General features: G+C 37.6%; 2 protein-coding genes across 2 annotated transcripts; one reads left to right on the forward strand and one right to left on the reverse strand.

Annotated features, from left to right (window-relative positions):
• The first annotated feature begins 3964 nt into the window (after window positions 1-3964).
• Window positions 3965-6080, forward strand: LOC149011913 (protein STRICTOSIDINE SYNTHASE-LIKE 4-like). The gene is made up of 6 exons (XM_089163789.1): window positions 3965-4176; window positions 4332-4544; window positions 4637-4704; window positions 4865-5101; window positions 5225-5357; window positions 5613-6080. The coding sequence occupies exons 1-6, from the start codon at window positions 4024-4026 to the stop codon at window positions 5895-5897; spliced, it is 1089 nt and encodes a 362-aa protein (XP_089019915.1). The 5' UTR covers window positions 3965-4023; the 3' UTR covers window positions 5898-6080.
• Window positions 6081-6095: 15 nt separating this feature from the next.
• On the reverse strand, window positions 6096-16123 carry LOC149011914 (uncharacterized). Its single transcript, XM_089163788.1, has 8 exons — window positions 16010-16123; window positions 15332-15707; window positions 14670-14867; window positions 14015-14287; window positions 9627-9729; window positions 9286-9404; window positions 8359-8502; window positions 6096-7210 (listed from the first exon to the last, which is right to left on the reverse strand). Exons 2-8 carry the CDS (start codon window positions 15641-15643, stop codon window positions 6392-6394), a joined length of 1968 nt encoding a protein of 655 aa, XP_089019914.1. The 5' UTR covers window positions 15644-15707; window positions 16010-16123; the 3' UTR covers window positions 6096-6391.
• Between the last annotated feature and the right edge of the window lie 1321 nt (window positions 16124-17444).

Consider the following 17444-nt stretch of genomic DNA (forward strand, 5'->3'; position numbering starts at 1 on the left):
TTTTGCATTGTTTGAGATCTATCTGAGATCCTTTGATTATTCTTGATATTTATTATTACTTTAAACATTGGATTCTTTTAGGGCCTGTTTGGTTACATGAATCCAGAGATTTCAAATCTCTGGATTCATGAATCTGAGAATTATACCCGTTTGGTTGTAAAAATCTCTAGATTCACCTTTTTACACTAAAAACGTGAATCTGTAGATTTATGGGTAATGGGTGAAATCCAGAGATTTCAAAAAAGCTATACATTTGCACATTCACAAAAATCATTGTCGATCAAATAGTTTTTTAGGATGAATCCACTGATTTCATTCCACAACCAAACATCTAATTTTATAAATTATAACTCCATAAATTTGAAATCTATAGATTTGAAATCTCTAGATATTTGAAATCTTCAGACTCATGTAACCAAACAGGCCCTTAATGATTCTTGCTCATGATTATAGTATGTGATTTAACATGAAATTAATTTTGTGACTGTGGATCATTCCTTCAGGTATTCGAGTGGATTGAATATAGGTTGGGTGAATGTGACAATTCTAGGGGAAACAACTTCTAGAGAAGCCGAATCAAAGGCAAGAAGTGTTAGACAAGGGAAAGACCCATCAACATAACCCATCAGATTGTACTCCTTGTGAAAAGGGAGAAACTGCGCTCATCTCCAAAGAGGAAAATTAGTCGCACTTAGCTTAATTGAAAGCAATGACGCTAGACTCAAGAGAGCTACCAAAGGTGAAGTCTCTGGAATCATAGAAGCCAAAAGCGAAGAAGAAGACAGAGCCGTTATGGCCAAGGACGAAAACAAGAAAAAGGGCAGAGGCCCTAACTGCGAACCTGATACCATGTCATGAGAATGATTTCATATATTCTGAGATAGAAACAGTAATATTTATCGTTACAGTAAAGCTAATTACAAATACTAGATTGAGTAAATCACTGAGGTATGGACAAGTCTGAGTCAACTGCTGAGCCACTGACTGAGTCTCTCTAACAGTCGCCGGTTCCATCTCAGTTTTTATCACATCATTTCTGTCCAAAAACGTAATGGAACCAAAATATTGCTACATTAATCATGAATGTATAATTAATTAATAGTCATATATCACTTTTCATATTTAAATTCAATAAAATGCCCTGTCACTTGTTGGCATGTATCTTCATTCTTGTGTGTAGCTATCCATGCTTACAAACACATTGGAAGGACTCAAAAGGTCACCCTTGATTTTTTTTTTTTTCTTGTTACACTTTATGTAAAAATACATTTTAAGGAATCTATTAACAGAGCCTAGCAAATATAAGGAGCAGGTGTATCTAATGAAAAGAGATTTTTGAGTTGCTGTTCCTTGGCAAGCCAGATCAAAACAAAATATATATAGCAATAATAACAAACAGATTAACATGACTCACACATTAATATGATGTATAATATTTCTAGATGAAGATAGAGAAGGTTCATGCCATAACACAAGAAGTCGAGCGGAGATTTTTAATATGGAGAAGTGTTAAGTCTTGATTTTGATCATTCTTTAGCGGAGATTTTTAATATGGAGAAGTGTTAAAGTCTTGATTTTGATCATTCTTTCTCATGCAAGAACACGTTAAGACAAAAAAGACATGAGTTGTATCCCACCAAGCTCTCTACCAACCACATACTTGAATGAAAATCTCTTTTCCGTGGCCATAGAAAAATGTGGGAGCAATCGAATCTTGTAAGCATGTATGTATAATAATTCAAGACACTCATAATTAACATTTTGTTTCCATACTAAGTGAATTCTATTTGGACTTTGAACTTCATATTTGAATATCTGAACAAGAGACATTCCGTATAAAAATTGAAAAATGCAAGGTAATTGATAGTGGCATTACAGAGAGTTCTTAGAAAACAATTGCCCAAAAATTGTGTCACTTTCTACCATACTTTTCATGGGGAAGGAAAGAAAACTTCCACGAAGCTTTTCAACTTCAAAAATGTCGACATGCATTTAAAAATTTTTTACATACACCCCCCTTAAAAAATAGGCCCTTCACATGCAGTCTTCAATAAAAGCTTTATTTACGTCCATGGTTCATTGTGTCGGCGACATATCGCCGACACAAGGCGATATGTCGCCATGTCGCTGGGGGGCGACATGACACCCCCCAGCGACACCGAAAAAACTTTAAGTCGGCGACATATCGCCCTGTGTCGGCGATATGTCGCCGACAAGTCGATATATCGCCGAAAAGTCGGCGATATATCGCTAAATTTGCCATATATAACAGCCTTTCGTTTATTTTTCACCGATTTTTCGTTCATTTTTTGCCAAAGTGACATAGGGCCTCTAAAAGCTCCGGGGGCGCTACCCCCACACCCCCGCCGGGGCGACCTCCCCGGACCCCCGTGTTCGTTGGTAACAATATGTGAAGCATGAGCCATACATCTCTTTTCTCAACATAATTGTATAATGAATTGTAAACTTTAGTACATCTCTTTACTAATTGTGTATTTGTGTTTTCTTTGCATATTTACATTAGTTTATATGAATTTTTCAAACTTCCAGTTTTGCCCGCATACAGCTGGACATGTGTCAATTATAAACTTTAGATTAGGTGATGTTTTAGGTCAAAATAACACTCCCAATGTGTTTATTGACCTCAAATTAGGTTACACGTCAAATTTAGGTCAAAATGACCTGAAATACCCTTCGAAACAGGGGTTCGATTTTTCATCGAACCCTTGCCAAAAGTCGGGCGACTTTTGGCGACATGTCGCTCATGTCGCCGTGTCGCTAGGGTCCGACACGGCGACATGAGTCGACATATCGAACCTTGTTTACGTCTAGGTTTTCTAGAATTAATGATGGTAAGGCTTTGTCAATGTGGGTATTTTACACAAACTTCATCGGATTTCAACCTTATTACGTGTGCCCCTGATTCTGTGAGGAAATACAAACCAGTGCTTCCCCTTGACATACGGTCTAAGTTACGAACTCTACAATTTTAGGTATTAATCATTAGTTTTAAAAATATCTTCAGAATGACCAATTACCATTCAAAGGGGGTAGTATGGCCTTTTTTTTTTTTTTTTTTTAAGTACACACCATTAAGTTTATTTCCAAACTTCTACATTTAGAGAGATCAAGATGAAGAAGTGAGATTTGAGAATAACAAAAGTGACAATGAATTTTTCATTTCTTCCCTTTCATGGTCAATATTTGGTAATTTGTATTTTTGGTAATTTACACCTAAGGCCATGTGCATGTAACAAAAACCACTTCCATATTTATGTGCAATTTTTTTATTAATATTAAGAAAGAACTCTCCACCCAATAAGCTCAAGCTTTTTTAAGCATATGGAATCAAATATTATATATGGAAGCAAAGTCATTGTCCTACCTCATATGAAACTTGTGATGGACCAAAGCCAAGTTGATGGAGATGTTGTCTCAAATTAACGGTAAAATCACATCTGAAAATTAGTGTGGTTGAAGAAATTAGTTTCATGATTTAGTCTTACGTTACGTGGGTTCAATTTCAGTGTTGCACATTAAATGGGTATGTGCTGCCACCGGTAGAGATCGAAATCTCATTTGAGATTTCTCTCGATAGTCGACAGCACACCCTGTGCGGCGCTCAAATCTACCCCCACTTTATGACCCAAGAATTGAAAATTGCTGTCCAGCTACATGTAAGAAGTCACCCAATTCATTGCATGCCAAGCTATAAAATCTGATATGCTATAATGAGATAGCAAATTAACTGTACAATTTTGTTTTTTGGGGGGTAAAACAAACTGTACAAATTTGATTCTTCTGAAAAATGCAATTAATGTAGTGACTGTCGTTTAATGTTTCTGTTGTTTTCTAGTTTTTCAACTCAAATCTCCTTCTAACTAAGAAACAAAAGACTTGATATCTACAAATCCTATAAGATCCCTACGTATATGGCCTTCAGCCCCCCACCCATTCTCTTATCTCCACTTTACGGTTTCATCTATCAAGTTGATCAAATCGCCCATCCAGGAGATAACCCTCATGACGACCTCAAGAAGCGTTTTCTTTGTGTGCTTACTGGCTTTCCTGCTAAAAATCTTTTTATTCTCCCCCATATCCATATCACCTGGGAGAATCCAGTTTCCTCCTCCACCATCCTCGCCCCTGCTCCTCTCCACAAACGATTACTTACAGGTCCGAACACTGACCACAGCTCTCAATAAAGAAACCAACACTCCATGATATATGCTCAGCAACAACACCTCTTGAAAGTTTGAGATGTTTGTGGGTATTCTTTTCTTTTGGTTAATCATTAGAAGTCTCCCATAAAATGTTTTTATTGAAATCAGGGAGTGGCCAAAGTTGGAGAAGGATTACTAGAGCTCCCAGAAGATGTTTGCATAGACAAGGAAGGTATTATTTACACGGCTACAAGAGATGGTTGGATTAAAAGAGTGCATAAAAATGGCTCGGTGGAAGATTGGAAGATGATAGGTGGGCAAGGTTTGCTTGGAATCTCCATGGCAGGTGATGGTAGTGTTCTTGTATGTGATGCTGAAAAGGTGAGACAGTGAATGATAGGAAGACCCAACAGTCCAGTATCCAATCCTCTTGCATTGATTTGTCTTTTTAATTTTGCTGTTGATGAATGCAGGGATTGCTAAAGGTTGACCACGACAGTGTAAAGTTGCTCGCTTCACATATGAACAATTCAAAAATAAGGTGATTACATATCTTCTCAAATTTGAAATCCCTCCATAACTTCAATGGATAAACAATTCATAGATGGTTTTTCATTGAATGAAGGGTTTTCCTTGTTTCACCTTTATTATCATCAGAATCCTTTCTAGCTTGTTTACTCTTATTTTTTATATTGAAACAGTTTTGTTGATGATGTTATCGAAGCATCAGATGGGAATGTGTACTTCAGTGATGCAAGTACTAAATTTGGATTCCATAATTGGTTCCTTGACATGCTGGAGGGAATACCTCATGGACAGCTTCTCAAGTATGATCCACATACCAAGGAAACAACATTAGTGCTGGATGGTCTTGCATTTGCAAATGGTGTAGCACTCTCACTAGACCAAGATTTTCTGGTTGTCTGCGAGTCATGGAAGTAAGCACTGAAAAACTATCCAAATATAACTTCTAGTTTGGAATTTATACTTTGTTATCTTTGATACAGTTCAACAATAGGTATTCACTGATCATAAATTCACTTATTTTTAACCACCAAAAGATTCCGGTGTCTAAAGCATTGGCTGAAGGGAGAGAGCAAAGGGACGACAGAGGTATTCATTGAGAACCTTCCCGGTGCACCTGACAACATCAATCTGGCACCAGATGGGTCTTTTTGGGTTGCCCTCTTTGAGGTAATCAGAAGTCACTGGGTACTCTCTTTTCTTCTCTGTTGCAGTCTTAGAGGGTTGTATGGCAACATTCCTGTTCTTTCAACACCCAGAAACAATAAAAGCAATGAAAATGTATGGAGAGAAAAAACTGTTTCTTACCTAAAATTAGGAAACCATATAGAAATGTTGTCATACAACCCTCTCGATGAACTACTTTTCTTGGTGGAGCTATTGGAAACTAAAGAGCAAATTTGTGTTTGTTCGGGTCTTCTGCAGATAAGGACTAATACATGGTTAGACTTCGTCCACACGTCGAAGTTAGCCAAGCACCTGCTTGCAAATTTTTCAAGAATGACTGAACTATTCAAAGATGCAACAAAGAGAAAAGCCACGGCTGTAAATGTTGATTCCAACGGGGAGATCATTAGGAAGTTTGATGATTCAAATGGAAAGGTTATGTCCTTCGTTACTTCTGTTGTTGAGTATGATGGTCACCTCTACTTGGGAAGCTTGAACTCCAATTTCATCGGGAAATTACAGTTGAAGCAATTCAACCATTAGAATGAGAAGGAAAGAGCTAATCCTTTACTCATGAAGCTTGATTCACTCAACAACCTGAACAGAGTAATTTGCTTGTCCACAAAATTTGAGATAGTCTGTTGTACGGTACCAGTTTAAAAAACTAAATTTTTAGACCAATGTTTACTTGGGATCTCTCTCTCTCTCTCTCTCTCTCTCTCTCTCTCTCTCTCTCTCTCGATAAAAAATAAAAATAAAAAAACTCACCTCAGTGTATCAAACAAACTCGACTTTGAAAATCTCACTGGAAATAGTAATTTCCCCACTCTTTTTTGTTTACCCCATCTTTTTCCATCAACAAACTTCCACACCTTTAAGTATTCCACCTGTTTCTCTTGTAAATGAAGAGTCTCTATTGAGGATTAAATGGAGGATGACAAAAGAACTATTCCCCAATGTTCCATACTGACTACTGACTATATACAGTTATACAACAAATGAGAACTTGAAATACATTTCCTGCAAACTAGTTCTCGCTACAAGATCTCTGATCTGATAACATCTTCCTTAGAAATTGCATGGACAGCAGCTTCTTCCTCAAGGTCGCGAATCAATATTAACATTTGTTCCGCAAAAGCAGGCATGAAGTGATCACTGATCATGGTTTCTGAGAGCCTCAGCCTACTGTACAGTGATCTCTTAGTCAAGAAAATCCTAACTTTAGCTCCCTCCTGCTGGTTATTCGATGTATCTTCAGAATTTACACAAGATACACCTTCAGATTCAGGCTCATCCGAGGGAATGGTAACAATATGCATGATCTTCCCAGGAGGGAAAAAGCGGTTTGCTTCCCTCTTTTCTGCGGTAATCTCATGTGAGGCCTCACCAATCTCAGAGATGACTGCTTCCTCTTCTTTCCTAATCTCTGCAGCCACATCACCTTCTTTACCTTCTTTCCTTCTGTTAAGATCCGGCTTAAGTTCCTCCCGCAATTCAACTACATTCGTTTGATCTTCACGTCTGTCACTTTCCGTGAGGTACTTACTGTCATTCATGTCAGTGCGTTGAAAAGCCTCATCTAATCGGGAGCATTCAATCTCCGTTGTCCATTCTGTAGCTCCAGATGCAGATGCTGGTAGTTCTTTCGTTTCAACTGTAGTAGTGACCTCAGAGGAAGAAAGAAAAGGTTCAGCAGTCGCTGCTCTTGTTGAAGATTCTATAGACCTCCCATCTTGTGGGTTTGAATCTGTGTAAGTTGCCTGATCATGAGCCCCTGTGGATAACCAGGAGGATAAGCTGAGACCGGGGTATGACCATACAGCCTTAGCCATGCTTTGTGCTCTCCTCATGACCTCCTGCAAACAAGCAAACTAAGAAGAATAAAGATTGATAGAGTCAAAACAGACAAATTTCATTAGATTTACTTCCCAATTGCAGTACACAATAATTTTTAACCCATGATGCAACGAAGAATGCCTGAGAAAGGTTTTATGAGGTATAGTTTTGAGTCTTATGACCACATAAAGGTTGCAAAGCAGTTATCATATCTTTAGAAGAAAGTCTCGACATGTTCAGCAAACCTGAACCTCAGTCCAGTATAATGCATATCATACACAGCATGGGCATTTGCATTATAATTTTAATGTCTTGCCTTGCTACCGGGTTTCTACAATTATTTAATTCTGACAATGTTCTCATTTCATTAGGGTATAAAATTTACAATTTTTGAACTCTATTTTATGCCCTTTTTTTAAAGTTTCTTCCTGAGTTTATATCGTAAACTGTAGCAAATCTCATCTTTCACAATTTCTTTTTTTTCCTCTCATAACATTCCTTTCTGATCCACAACAAAGATTTTACCAATACAAGGAATGGCACAAAGACAAGCAGAAAAATGAAAGCCCAGATTTAAGCAAATGGATTGGATAGGATATGGCCCCCACAAACAGAAGAGGTATGCCTCCCAAGACTTAGCTTGATTCATCATCATAGTTGAATTCAGCCAAGGTAAACCAAGGCAGGTCAAAGGGGGATAAAAAATTAAAGCAACACCAACAAGGCACAAAAAGAACAAAAGAAAAGTGGGTAGAGCACCTATGCATCACCTTGAAAACTATGCTCACCAGCCATTTTATTTACTCTCAATCTTAAACAATGTACATATCCTGAGTTTTGGCCAACACGTTTGTTAAGCACTAGAATCCAGACCTGTTAACCCCAGAATAATAGAGTCCGGATTATCTCCCAGACGGCTGTTGACCACGAATTATAGGGGGGGCCACAGGGTTAGCGTGATGGAGTTTTTTTTTTTTTTTAATGTTAAATTATTTTTTACTTGTGGTTATGATCCACACTCAGAATAACATCCCTTCCACTTCACTTAAAAGCTAAAGTCTGAATAAAATACAGATACATTAAAGGGAGAAACCCACCCATAGTTATCCTGAATTTTGAGAACCTGTCTCTCTCTCTTTATGAGTGATGCCTAGTAAGAAAGGCTTACCCCTGCACCAGCAACTGCATCTTTAACAGTAGCAATGATAGGAAGTTGATAACCCAAGGCAGAAGCAGAACGATATACCGTTCTCAGAAGTCTTGTTTGGTCTATCTGATTCCTCAGGTCATTTAGCCATTCAGAAGCTGTTACCTGTACATGAAAAACTATAAGAAAAAACAAGTCATGAATCAACACATATAGTAGCCGCTAAGCTGCTAAGGGCTTTTGGAGCATCCAACGTCCCATGCAAGTTGGTTGCAGCTACCCAACTTATACCAGTTACTTCTTCCAGAGAACTGACACCCAAATAAATAACTACTTTCATATTCAAGTGGTATTGATTATAAAGCATGCAATGTTGTTCCATTGCCAAGCAGCTACTGTCAAAGAAGTGACAACCAGATTTAATTTAATTTCCTACTCAAGTGTCATGTTTTGCCCATTTCGTATGACTGTTCTACTGTTAAGTGTCTGATACAAGACCCAATAATGAATTTCTTGCCAGGCAGGAAAGTGGCTGGTATTGATTTCCATTTACCAAGTACAACAGCATAGTAGACTAGTAGTCACATCAAACGAAAGGATGGAAATCCAGCAGACAAGGGGGATGGAGCAAACTTTGCCTAGAATATGGAGCTTTTATTGCTAAAAATTGACTAACTTTTGGACCATGCATCACTTTACTGAAAATCTATGCAATACAGAACTGAATCAATAAACAGGATCAAGTGAACAACTGAAAGGTCTAAAACAATTTTAATGCTTAGGCCTTCCTTGCAGTAATCACAAACCGAAATTAGGCTTCCACAACTACAAAAAGGTATGTACACCCCCAGGGTTCTACAAAATATTCACGATTTGTTTTCCATGTAAAATGAAAAATTAACAACACAAAAATAGAAATTGCCACAAATAAGAGTTAATGTATAGGACCTCAGAGCGTAGATCATCAACTGAAGCAAGTGAGAATGCAGGCACCAAATCAGCTCCATTAATTACTGAAGTGATAAATTCGTTTCCTGACTCTGCTAATTCCCAAGTCATACAAGCAGCTGCAAAATCAATATCTAGTAAGAAGTGGAATAGAAGCTGAGGAAGCACAACATAAATAGAAGCAGCAAATAGATGACCAGCATATCAAACATGCCTACTTGTACCACAAAGGACGTGGTTCTGAGCAGAGATCATAGTTAAAATAAGTATTAAGGTAAAACATTACATAGCGTTCAGAAAAAGTTCAGAGGAAGCTTCTCAGGTACAGAATGAGCACAAACCTGGTGCAAATGTAACACAAGTGGTCGTTGAGAAATCCTGTTGCTCGCGTAGTGCATAAGTTAAAAGTGCTGCAGTTCCTCCACCCAAGGAGTGTCCAACAATCTACATGAGTCCAGTAGAAAAAATAATTACTATAATTTTCAGAACAGCAAATATAGCAGAAAATCCTGAAATAATAAATCTCCAGCAACTGTAACACAATAAAGAGTAAAAGCTACATCTGCTTTTGAGCAGAGGACATGTACCATAAAAGCACCTCATTCTGGGACACACAGACAGTCCGGTTCTTAGGTCAAGCAGAACCATGGTCCTGCCAATAATGTTGAACCAACTAGTGCCTGACCATGTATGCCAACAGATTCAGTGGACACATCTATTACCATTACAACCACAATTACCTCTACTACTCTACAATTACTACTACCACTCCACACACACATACAAAATGACTACCACGCCCCTTTGTAAAGACCAAATAATTTATCACCTCTAATGATATTCATAGTGTTACTTGTAAAATCATTTTAATAATTTGAACAATCAGTATATTAATATGCATGTTAATTATAGAAGCTTTTCTCAACCCTCCCCAGGCTTCTCTTACTGGATCAGCAGTTCAGGTAACTTTGTTACAGAGAGACCTTGCTTCAGTCCTGCACATTTAATGCTCAGGGCTGTCATGCAAAAAACACTTCAGTCCATGGGATTGAAATCTCGATCGAGATTTCGGTGATTTCGGATCCAATGGACCAAAATCTCACTTGACCATCATGCACATGACTAAAGCAATTTCGGTTACAGAGCCACACTAAAACCCAACCCTGTACCCACTGTACCTTCTCCAAACATGTAATAGGTATTCAACAATTGTAGGATATTTCATATAATAGAAAATAATACTCTTAAACTAAATTCAATATTTGAAAAATGAAAGTTAACCTAGAGGAGGGTGAATAGGTTGAAACTAGTGAAACATGCTTGTAATTAATCAATCATTAAGAAAAATAAAGTAGGGAAAGTAAAGCAAGTAGACAAGACATAAGATTTATAGTGGTTCAAATCAACTGAATCTATATCCACTCCCTTCTAGCACCTCTCGAAGGTATTCACTAATATGCTCACTTTCAGTATAGTGGGTGGGGACATAGCTCCTCTCACAAAATGTTTGACTCTGGTCAAGAGCACCCAACAAATCCTCACTTCTGCGCAAGCGTACCCAACAGATCTTTGCTTCTGGGCAAGAGTAACCACTTACAATGGATTTAAAGTAAACAAAAATTCAAACACCTACAAAACCATAAAGGGGTGGACTTCCCTTGAGATGAACACATGCAATTGGATTAGATAGCCAGTACCGAACCAACTCGACCTTAAGATCAACACCCTACCTTCTCTCACAAGAGGGATTGGATCTTCCAAAGGAAATTGGATACAAGGGAGGCAAAAAGACTGTGATTGAAGCACAATAACATTTGCTATTGATTGCCTTGGGCTTTCATGCCAGAAAGTGTCAAAAGGACATCTATTTATAGCCAAGAGGTTGGTCCAAATATGGTTCCAACAGATAGAGAAACAGTCATATTTTTAACTACCGGTCAACCGTAGGCTTCATCTGGTCGACCTAATCAATATAGCCACTCAGAACTAGCCATTATGATACAGTTGTTAGAGACAATCTATTGCTGGTTGACCAGATCTATCGACCTGATAGGCTCGAAAATTCCATCGGTTGACCTCATGCTGATGTACCATGAGCATTCTGTGATGCAACCGGTTGCACAGGCTTAATGGCCAGCCAGTTGACTGATCCTTAGACTGAATGGAATTTTTAAGGTTTCCAAGGCCGTTTGGGAAATTTGGTCTATATCCCTAAGGACTGAACTAATATACCCTTTTGCCCATGTGGTCGGTTCCCTAAAATGCCTAACTTCATTTTTCCATGTATAAATAAATACATGGAATTTAAAATAAGTTAGTTCAGCAGTCTTGAGTCTTCAACATGTGCTTGCATCTGGGGAGGGTCCTCATAGATCTTCACTTTGTTGCTATGAAACAACTTCCGTGCAGTGTACATTCTCTACTTGGGTATGTGTGTGTGTTATAACTATGCTTATCTTAATCATACAAGCAGATGGTTAGCACATAGATTTATGTGTCTGTTATCATCAAAACACCGTAAGGGTAGATGGGTCAATCCCCAGATCAATACCCTAGGGGTAGTTAGGTCAATCCCCCAAAAGAAAACATAAGTAATTCAGAAAAAATTGTGAATAGCTTGCTCTCTTCCTTACATTACAGTATACATTTTAGTATTTAACATGTGACCACATATGCAGTATAACCTGTATAACCCTCGAATTCTTGAATCTTTTTTGGAGCTTTGACAAGGTCACATGTTTTTTTTAACTAGTTCTAACCCTTACACCCACATAACATAGTATATATGCAGTTGGGGCTTTCTGACTTGTACCCTAATACTTCTAAAAGAAACAACAGCAACATGCTAACCATAATGCAACTTATTGAGGTTGGCTTCATAGATTCCATTAGAGATGAGTGGGGGGAAAAAATACAGAAACAATAGAGTGGAGGAGCATACAACACCCCCACAAACTCCAGGGTGTCGACACTTTCTTGGCTATTTACAGCTTATCTTCTGAACATTCTGCTCTGGTCTCAAAGAGAAGTGTAATACAAAATGTAGCACCACTTTAATAAGGGCCAACTAAATGAGGTCAATCACATGGATCTTTTATCTCAATCAGCTCTATTCGAGGTCATATTAAGACAGAGGCCTAAGCTAAGCATGTCTTTCTACACCAACTTCAAGATAAATTTAGGCCTGTCCCTGGCTCTTTAAGTTCCCTCAATCAGGATTATGTCACTCCTTCAGACTGGTGTCCTTGAAGACTTCCATTGAACATGACCATACCACCTCCAGCGACTAGCTCTTGAGTTTTTCATGAACCAGAGCTATTCCCTACCCATCTCTAATATGATCACTCCTTATTATATCCTTCCTAGTATTCCCACACATCCATCTCAACATCCTCATCTCCACAAGACCAAGTTTATTTATATGGCACTCCTTCATAGCCCAGTATTCCACCCCTTGCATCATAGCTGATCTAATAACATTCTTGAAAATTATTCTTCAACATTTAAAGAGACACAATGATCATACAGTAGCATAGGACTTTCACCAGGAGAATACTGCTTCCCTTTCCATCTTATCCAGTATATATTAACCCTTTGAACTATGTTATCATCTATGTCGTCCTTCCTTGTTTACAAATTGATGTCTGCATCTCCCCAATGTTCACCACTTCATCTAGAGCTTCTAGAGTTAGACATCATTAAAGTCTTCACTTGACCCTGACACTTATCACTCCTAAAAATTGGGGGGGGGGGGGAGGAATTGTTCAATTGATAATTACTGGAAAACAATTAGGAACTAACTAGTAACTCCATCACATATGGGATAAATTATAATCTCCAATTTTCTTATAACTATGCAGATTCTTGGGTATCATTTAATCACCCTTGTTAGAAATCCCATTCTCCTTATTAAGTACTAATTTCTACATTCATCAATTAAATGCATGGTACTACTAGACTAGATAATGGTTTTCTTCATTTTGACACACACACGTATATTTACCAGTTGATGCTCTAATTTTGTGAGCACATTGTCCACATACCACTAATGTGTTTGGTATAATTCAACTCAAACATACCCCTAACATGCAATCACATAAGCTTTGGGAAAGGATTGAACAAGTTAACTCTCAACAACACAGTTTAGGGCGGTCAAAGGAAAAACAAAAAGAAAGTAGACACATGCAGACTCACTGATCAACATAGTTTTAGTAGCCCACTGGGAAGACCCTAACAACCTCACAGTCAAATTAGACAAATAAGTGTCTATATCTCTTCTTTCTTCAACTTTTATTCAATCAACAGGAAGGTGCTGTTTCGTCAAAGATTCCCTTGCTATCCTACATCAGTTGTAGTGTATTGTTAGATCAAAACTGATTAAATTTCCACTCCTTCCATCCTTTTTCACTCCAAATTCCACACCCCTCCCCTTCCCTTTTCCTTTAACAGGAAAATTGAATGAACTTGAGTTCTTTCTCCCTCTAAAGTATCTTTTCCACTGCATTCTTTCTATAACTGCAAGTGACAAGCAGATTTCCATCCAGCAGCTTTTCTTTTTCATTCTCTCATTATCAACAACCTAAAAGTAGTATCAACTGTAAACTCAAACCAGAATAGGAATTTAATAACTAGAGTATGTTTGATTACAGTTACAAACTGGTACTTGTTTAACAGCCAGCAAGCATAGATAAGAATAGAACCATCAAAGGGTACCACGACAAGATTTTACCTTGATCTTATAATCTGGATGTTTCTCTAGTGCTTTACGAAAACAAGGAGTTGCAAGTTTTGCAATCCATCTTGCAGCTGCAAGCATTCCACAATGTGCATAGCCCAAAATTAAATCTCTGACTCTTCCTTCATGTACAATAATGTGATGAAATGGTACAACTGCTCCAGTTACAGCAGTCAAAGTGTCCATGATGCTATGAGTTCCCCGAATCAATAAAAGCAAACATTTGGTGTCATTATCAACTAGAATTGTAAATGATGGCTTCAAAATCTGCACAATATAATAAATATATTAACAAAAAAGCATATGATGGATGCCATGTTAAAATTTAGATTTAAAATATCAGCAAGCTATGAATGAACTTCTTGATAATAATTGGAAAGAGAGGAAAATACTACTGTACTATTCAGAACAGAATAATGGATGCCCACTCTAAGGCACATGCTTATTAACTCACACTATAAACTGACAATTTTCTCCAACAATCACTGAAGGATGTTCCAGATCCATAACCACTACCAAAACATTCTCTGATTCAAACAAAGGTGACCTGTATCACCATTTAATATTATAGTAGTGCACATGCCCTTTGATCCCCACCTTGCCTGAAGAAGAGGAAGAAATATTTGAACTGAAATCTAAACGTACTCACTTCTGCTATTGGTTCCAGAAGTAGAACATCTTCTTGAGAGTAGCCTGTCTCCTCCAAAAATACTGGGAAGGATTTCTTTGAGAAATACCAACAACGGGTCAACAGTTTTAGAAAGCTTTTGAGATCAGTAGTTATTTCAGGTCCTCGAAGCTCCAGACTATCTTTACCACCAAATACGCTTGCAACATTTAATTTTCCCTGCACAACGAAATGACAGCGTCAGCTATCTAAATCCATCTGATTAGAGCCTTGTGGCCAAGTTATGATGAGAAGTTGCACATAGATAATGTAACCAATTCTAATATATTGAAAACGTTTTTCTAAACTTTTGTAGCTAGATTCTACCAAGAAACTAACATCAAGTAAAATTACTTAATAATTTGGCAACCACAAGGACAGTCCCATTAATTGCTTGAGCAAATGGACAGGGGTTCATTGGATTTTGCCTACCCACACAAAATAATGGGCTATTGACCTTTCTTTTTTTTCTTTTTATTTTTTATTTTTTATCGTTTTCATCATCTTATAGAATAACGTTTGCCTTGTTTTCATCGTTAAATTTTTCAGTAGGATATCGAAAGCACCAAATCTTCCTTGGTTAAAAGAAGCAGATAGCTTTAATTGAGAAAGGGAAGGGAAAAGCCATTTGCAAGAGCACCAACCTGCTTCTTCAAATGATAATTGATTCCAAAGGCCAACTCCCCGATGGGCCACTTTCCTAGAGTTTCAGAGTAAGTGAATATAAGAGTCTCCGACAATGTTGAAAGGGTCTCAAACCATGTTGCAGGGGCTTCGATAAGGCGCATGTATCTATCCGATATTAGTTCAGCATTCGGTGAATCATGAACCTCCACTTCTTTAACGGTGTCTTGATCATCATCATCATTGGATGAATTAGGTTTTAACTTACGGGCTAATGTATAGTAAAAAAGAGCAGCTGCACCAACCCCAGTGGCGATGGTTGCCGTTGCCATTAATTTTGCTCACAAAACAACAAGATCCAAAGCAGAAGTCCTCTTCTTTTGATTTCTTGAAATCCTGCATTAATTGGAAGTAAAGATGTCAGCTCCAGTATTGCAGGGAACTACTTCTTGCCCAAATTTCGAATCAAGAATCAAGAATGAATGGAATAGAATACAGTTTAAAGAAGAAAAAAAAGAAAAAGAAAAAGAGAAAGATAGAACAAACCAATTCAAGCCCTAAAAAAGTTTGAAATTTTCATTTGGTTTGTTTAAACACTTCCAATCTAACTTGAGCAACATGGGAACGAAGGACATCTAGAGTAGAGGTAACAAAGAAAACTCATAACAGAAGTTCAAACTGAAAATAAATCAAGAAACCTGAAAAGCTCAAACTTGGGAACACTTATAGGTATTCCAGCTTGTACTTCTGCTGCTAAGATCCAATCAATGAAGAAATTTTCCTAAAAAAGGAAAGAGATTATAAGTAAACGGGATTTCCCTCGCCGAAAAGTTTTTGAAGATCTTGCTTCCCCGTGTTCTAACATTTTTTATTTCAAATAAAATGCCACGAGTGAGTACTGAGTAGGTAGGTAGGTGTCAGTCACGATAGTTGACCGGGATTCGGTGGTTTACATCTAATCCGACATTGTGATTTTATTCCGGTTCGAGGTTTTATAGGTTTACTCACAAATCAAACCGTTTTTTATTTTGTTTTTTTTTTTTTAAGAAAAAAAAATTCATTTATCATGTTTTAGTGGTGTGTCTAAGGCAAGGTTTAAAGCGTCCCATGATACTAGTCGATACGTATCCATATTTGACCTTACCGATACAATACATCTTGATACGTCTCTCCATTGAATTACACTAAAATACATTAGCTAGAGTGATACAATACTCGATACAGAACGATACGTCTCTTAAAATCACCTGACCGATACGATACTTTATACTGATACTTTAAACCTTGGTCTAAAGTGACCACCTTTCATGTCTACTGTTGGATGCACACCATATAAATTTCACTAAATCCCAGCCACTCAAAACTCATGTGCAAATTTAATTTACTTAAGTGAAACAAAACTTCTTCTTTTTTCTTCAAATAAACTGAACCATGTTTTGAACGGTTGAAATTGAATAGAATTTACATGGTGTGCATCCAACAGTGAGTACCACAAGTACCACCATCTTAGACGCACCACAAGTAAGATCCATTTGGTTAAAACGACAAATCTGGTGGAGGTTTTATATGCTCCCTTTGCAAGCCATGCTCTCGTATTTCCAGAAGGGATTAGATTAAGCCCAGGTCTGTGAGATCTTATGTAATGAGCAAGGAGCTCTTGATCTCTTCTGAAGGCCTCGAGTTAGGGTTTAGCCATTTCAACAAACTTAGTTATTGTTGACTTCTTGATAGGATCCAAAATATATCCTTAAGTTGCTTTAGGAATGATTTTTCTTGTTAAAATGGTTTACAAACCTCATGCCTATTGTTGATACGAAATCCTGCTCGTCTTTCCCTGTCAAGTTCTTGCAAAACATGTATTCGACCTTGGGAAGATTGAGGTACATCTCCGATGAGCAAGTCAGTACCAAGGAGATATGAACTCAATTACTTACGTTTCTCTGTTTGCTTGTAGAGTTTATATAAGAATTTGTAGAATTTGTAGAATATGACCGGGAGTTAGTCTTTGATCAGTATAAGGAGTCTTCTTGAGATAGAGTCCGTATATATCTCTGATATGTTTATTAGCTCAAACCTTTAATTGGATGGTCAAACCGGTCTCAAAGTTAATCCGATGGTCGGGCCAATTAATCT

Source organism: Hakea prostrata, chromosome 7, assembly GCF_041222555.1.
Source record: "Hakea prostrata isolate BN-2017 chromosome 7, UWA_Hpros_2, whole genome shotgun sequence".
NCBI lineage: Eukaryota > Viridiplantae > Streptophyta > Magnoliopsida > Proteales > Proteaceae > Hakea > Hakea prostrata.

Excerpts from the sequence above, each read along its gene's own strand:
- LOC149011914 (XM_089163788.1), bottom strand. The coding sequence starts at position 15,643 with ATGGCAACGGCAACCATCGCCACTGGGGTTGGTGCAGCTGCTCTTTTT. Across the intron at positions 14,288-14,669 it reads TTCTGGAACCAATAGCAGAA|ATTTTGAAGCCATCATTTAC; the intron begins GTGAGTACGTTT and ends TATATTGTGCAG. Across the intron at positions 9,730-14,014 it reads ATCCAGATTATAAGATCAAG|ATTGTTGGACACTCCTTGGG; the intron begins GTAAAATCTTGT and ends GGACTCATGTAG.
- LOC149011913 (XM_089163789.1), top strand. The coding sequence starts at position 4,024 with ATGACGACCTCAAGAAGCGTTTTCTTTGTGTGCTTACTGGCTTTCCTG. Across the intron at positions 4,545-4,636 it reads TTGTATGTGATGCTGAAAAG|GGATTGCTAAAGGTTGACCA; the intron begins GTGAGACAGTGA and ends TGATGAATGCAG. Across the intron at positions 4,705-4,864 it reads ATGAACAATTCAAAAATAAG|TTTTGTTGATGATGTTATCG; the intron begins GTGATTACATAT and ends ATATTGAAACAG.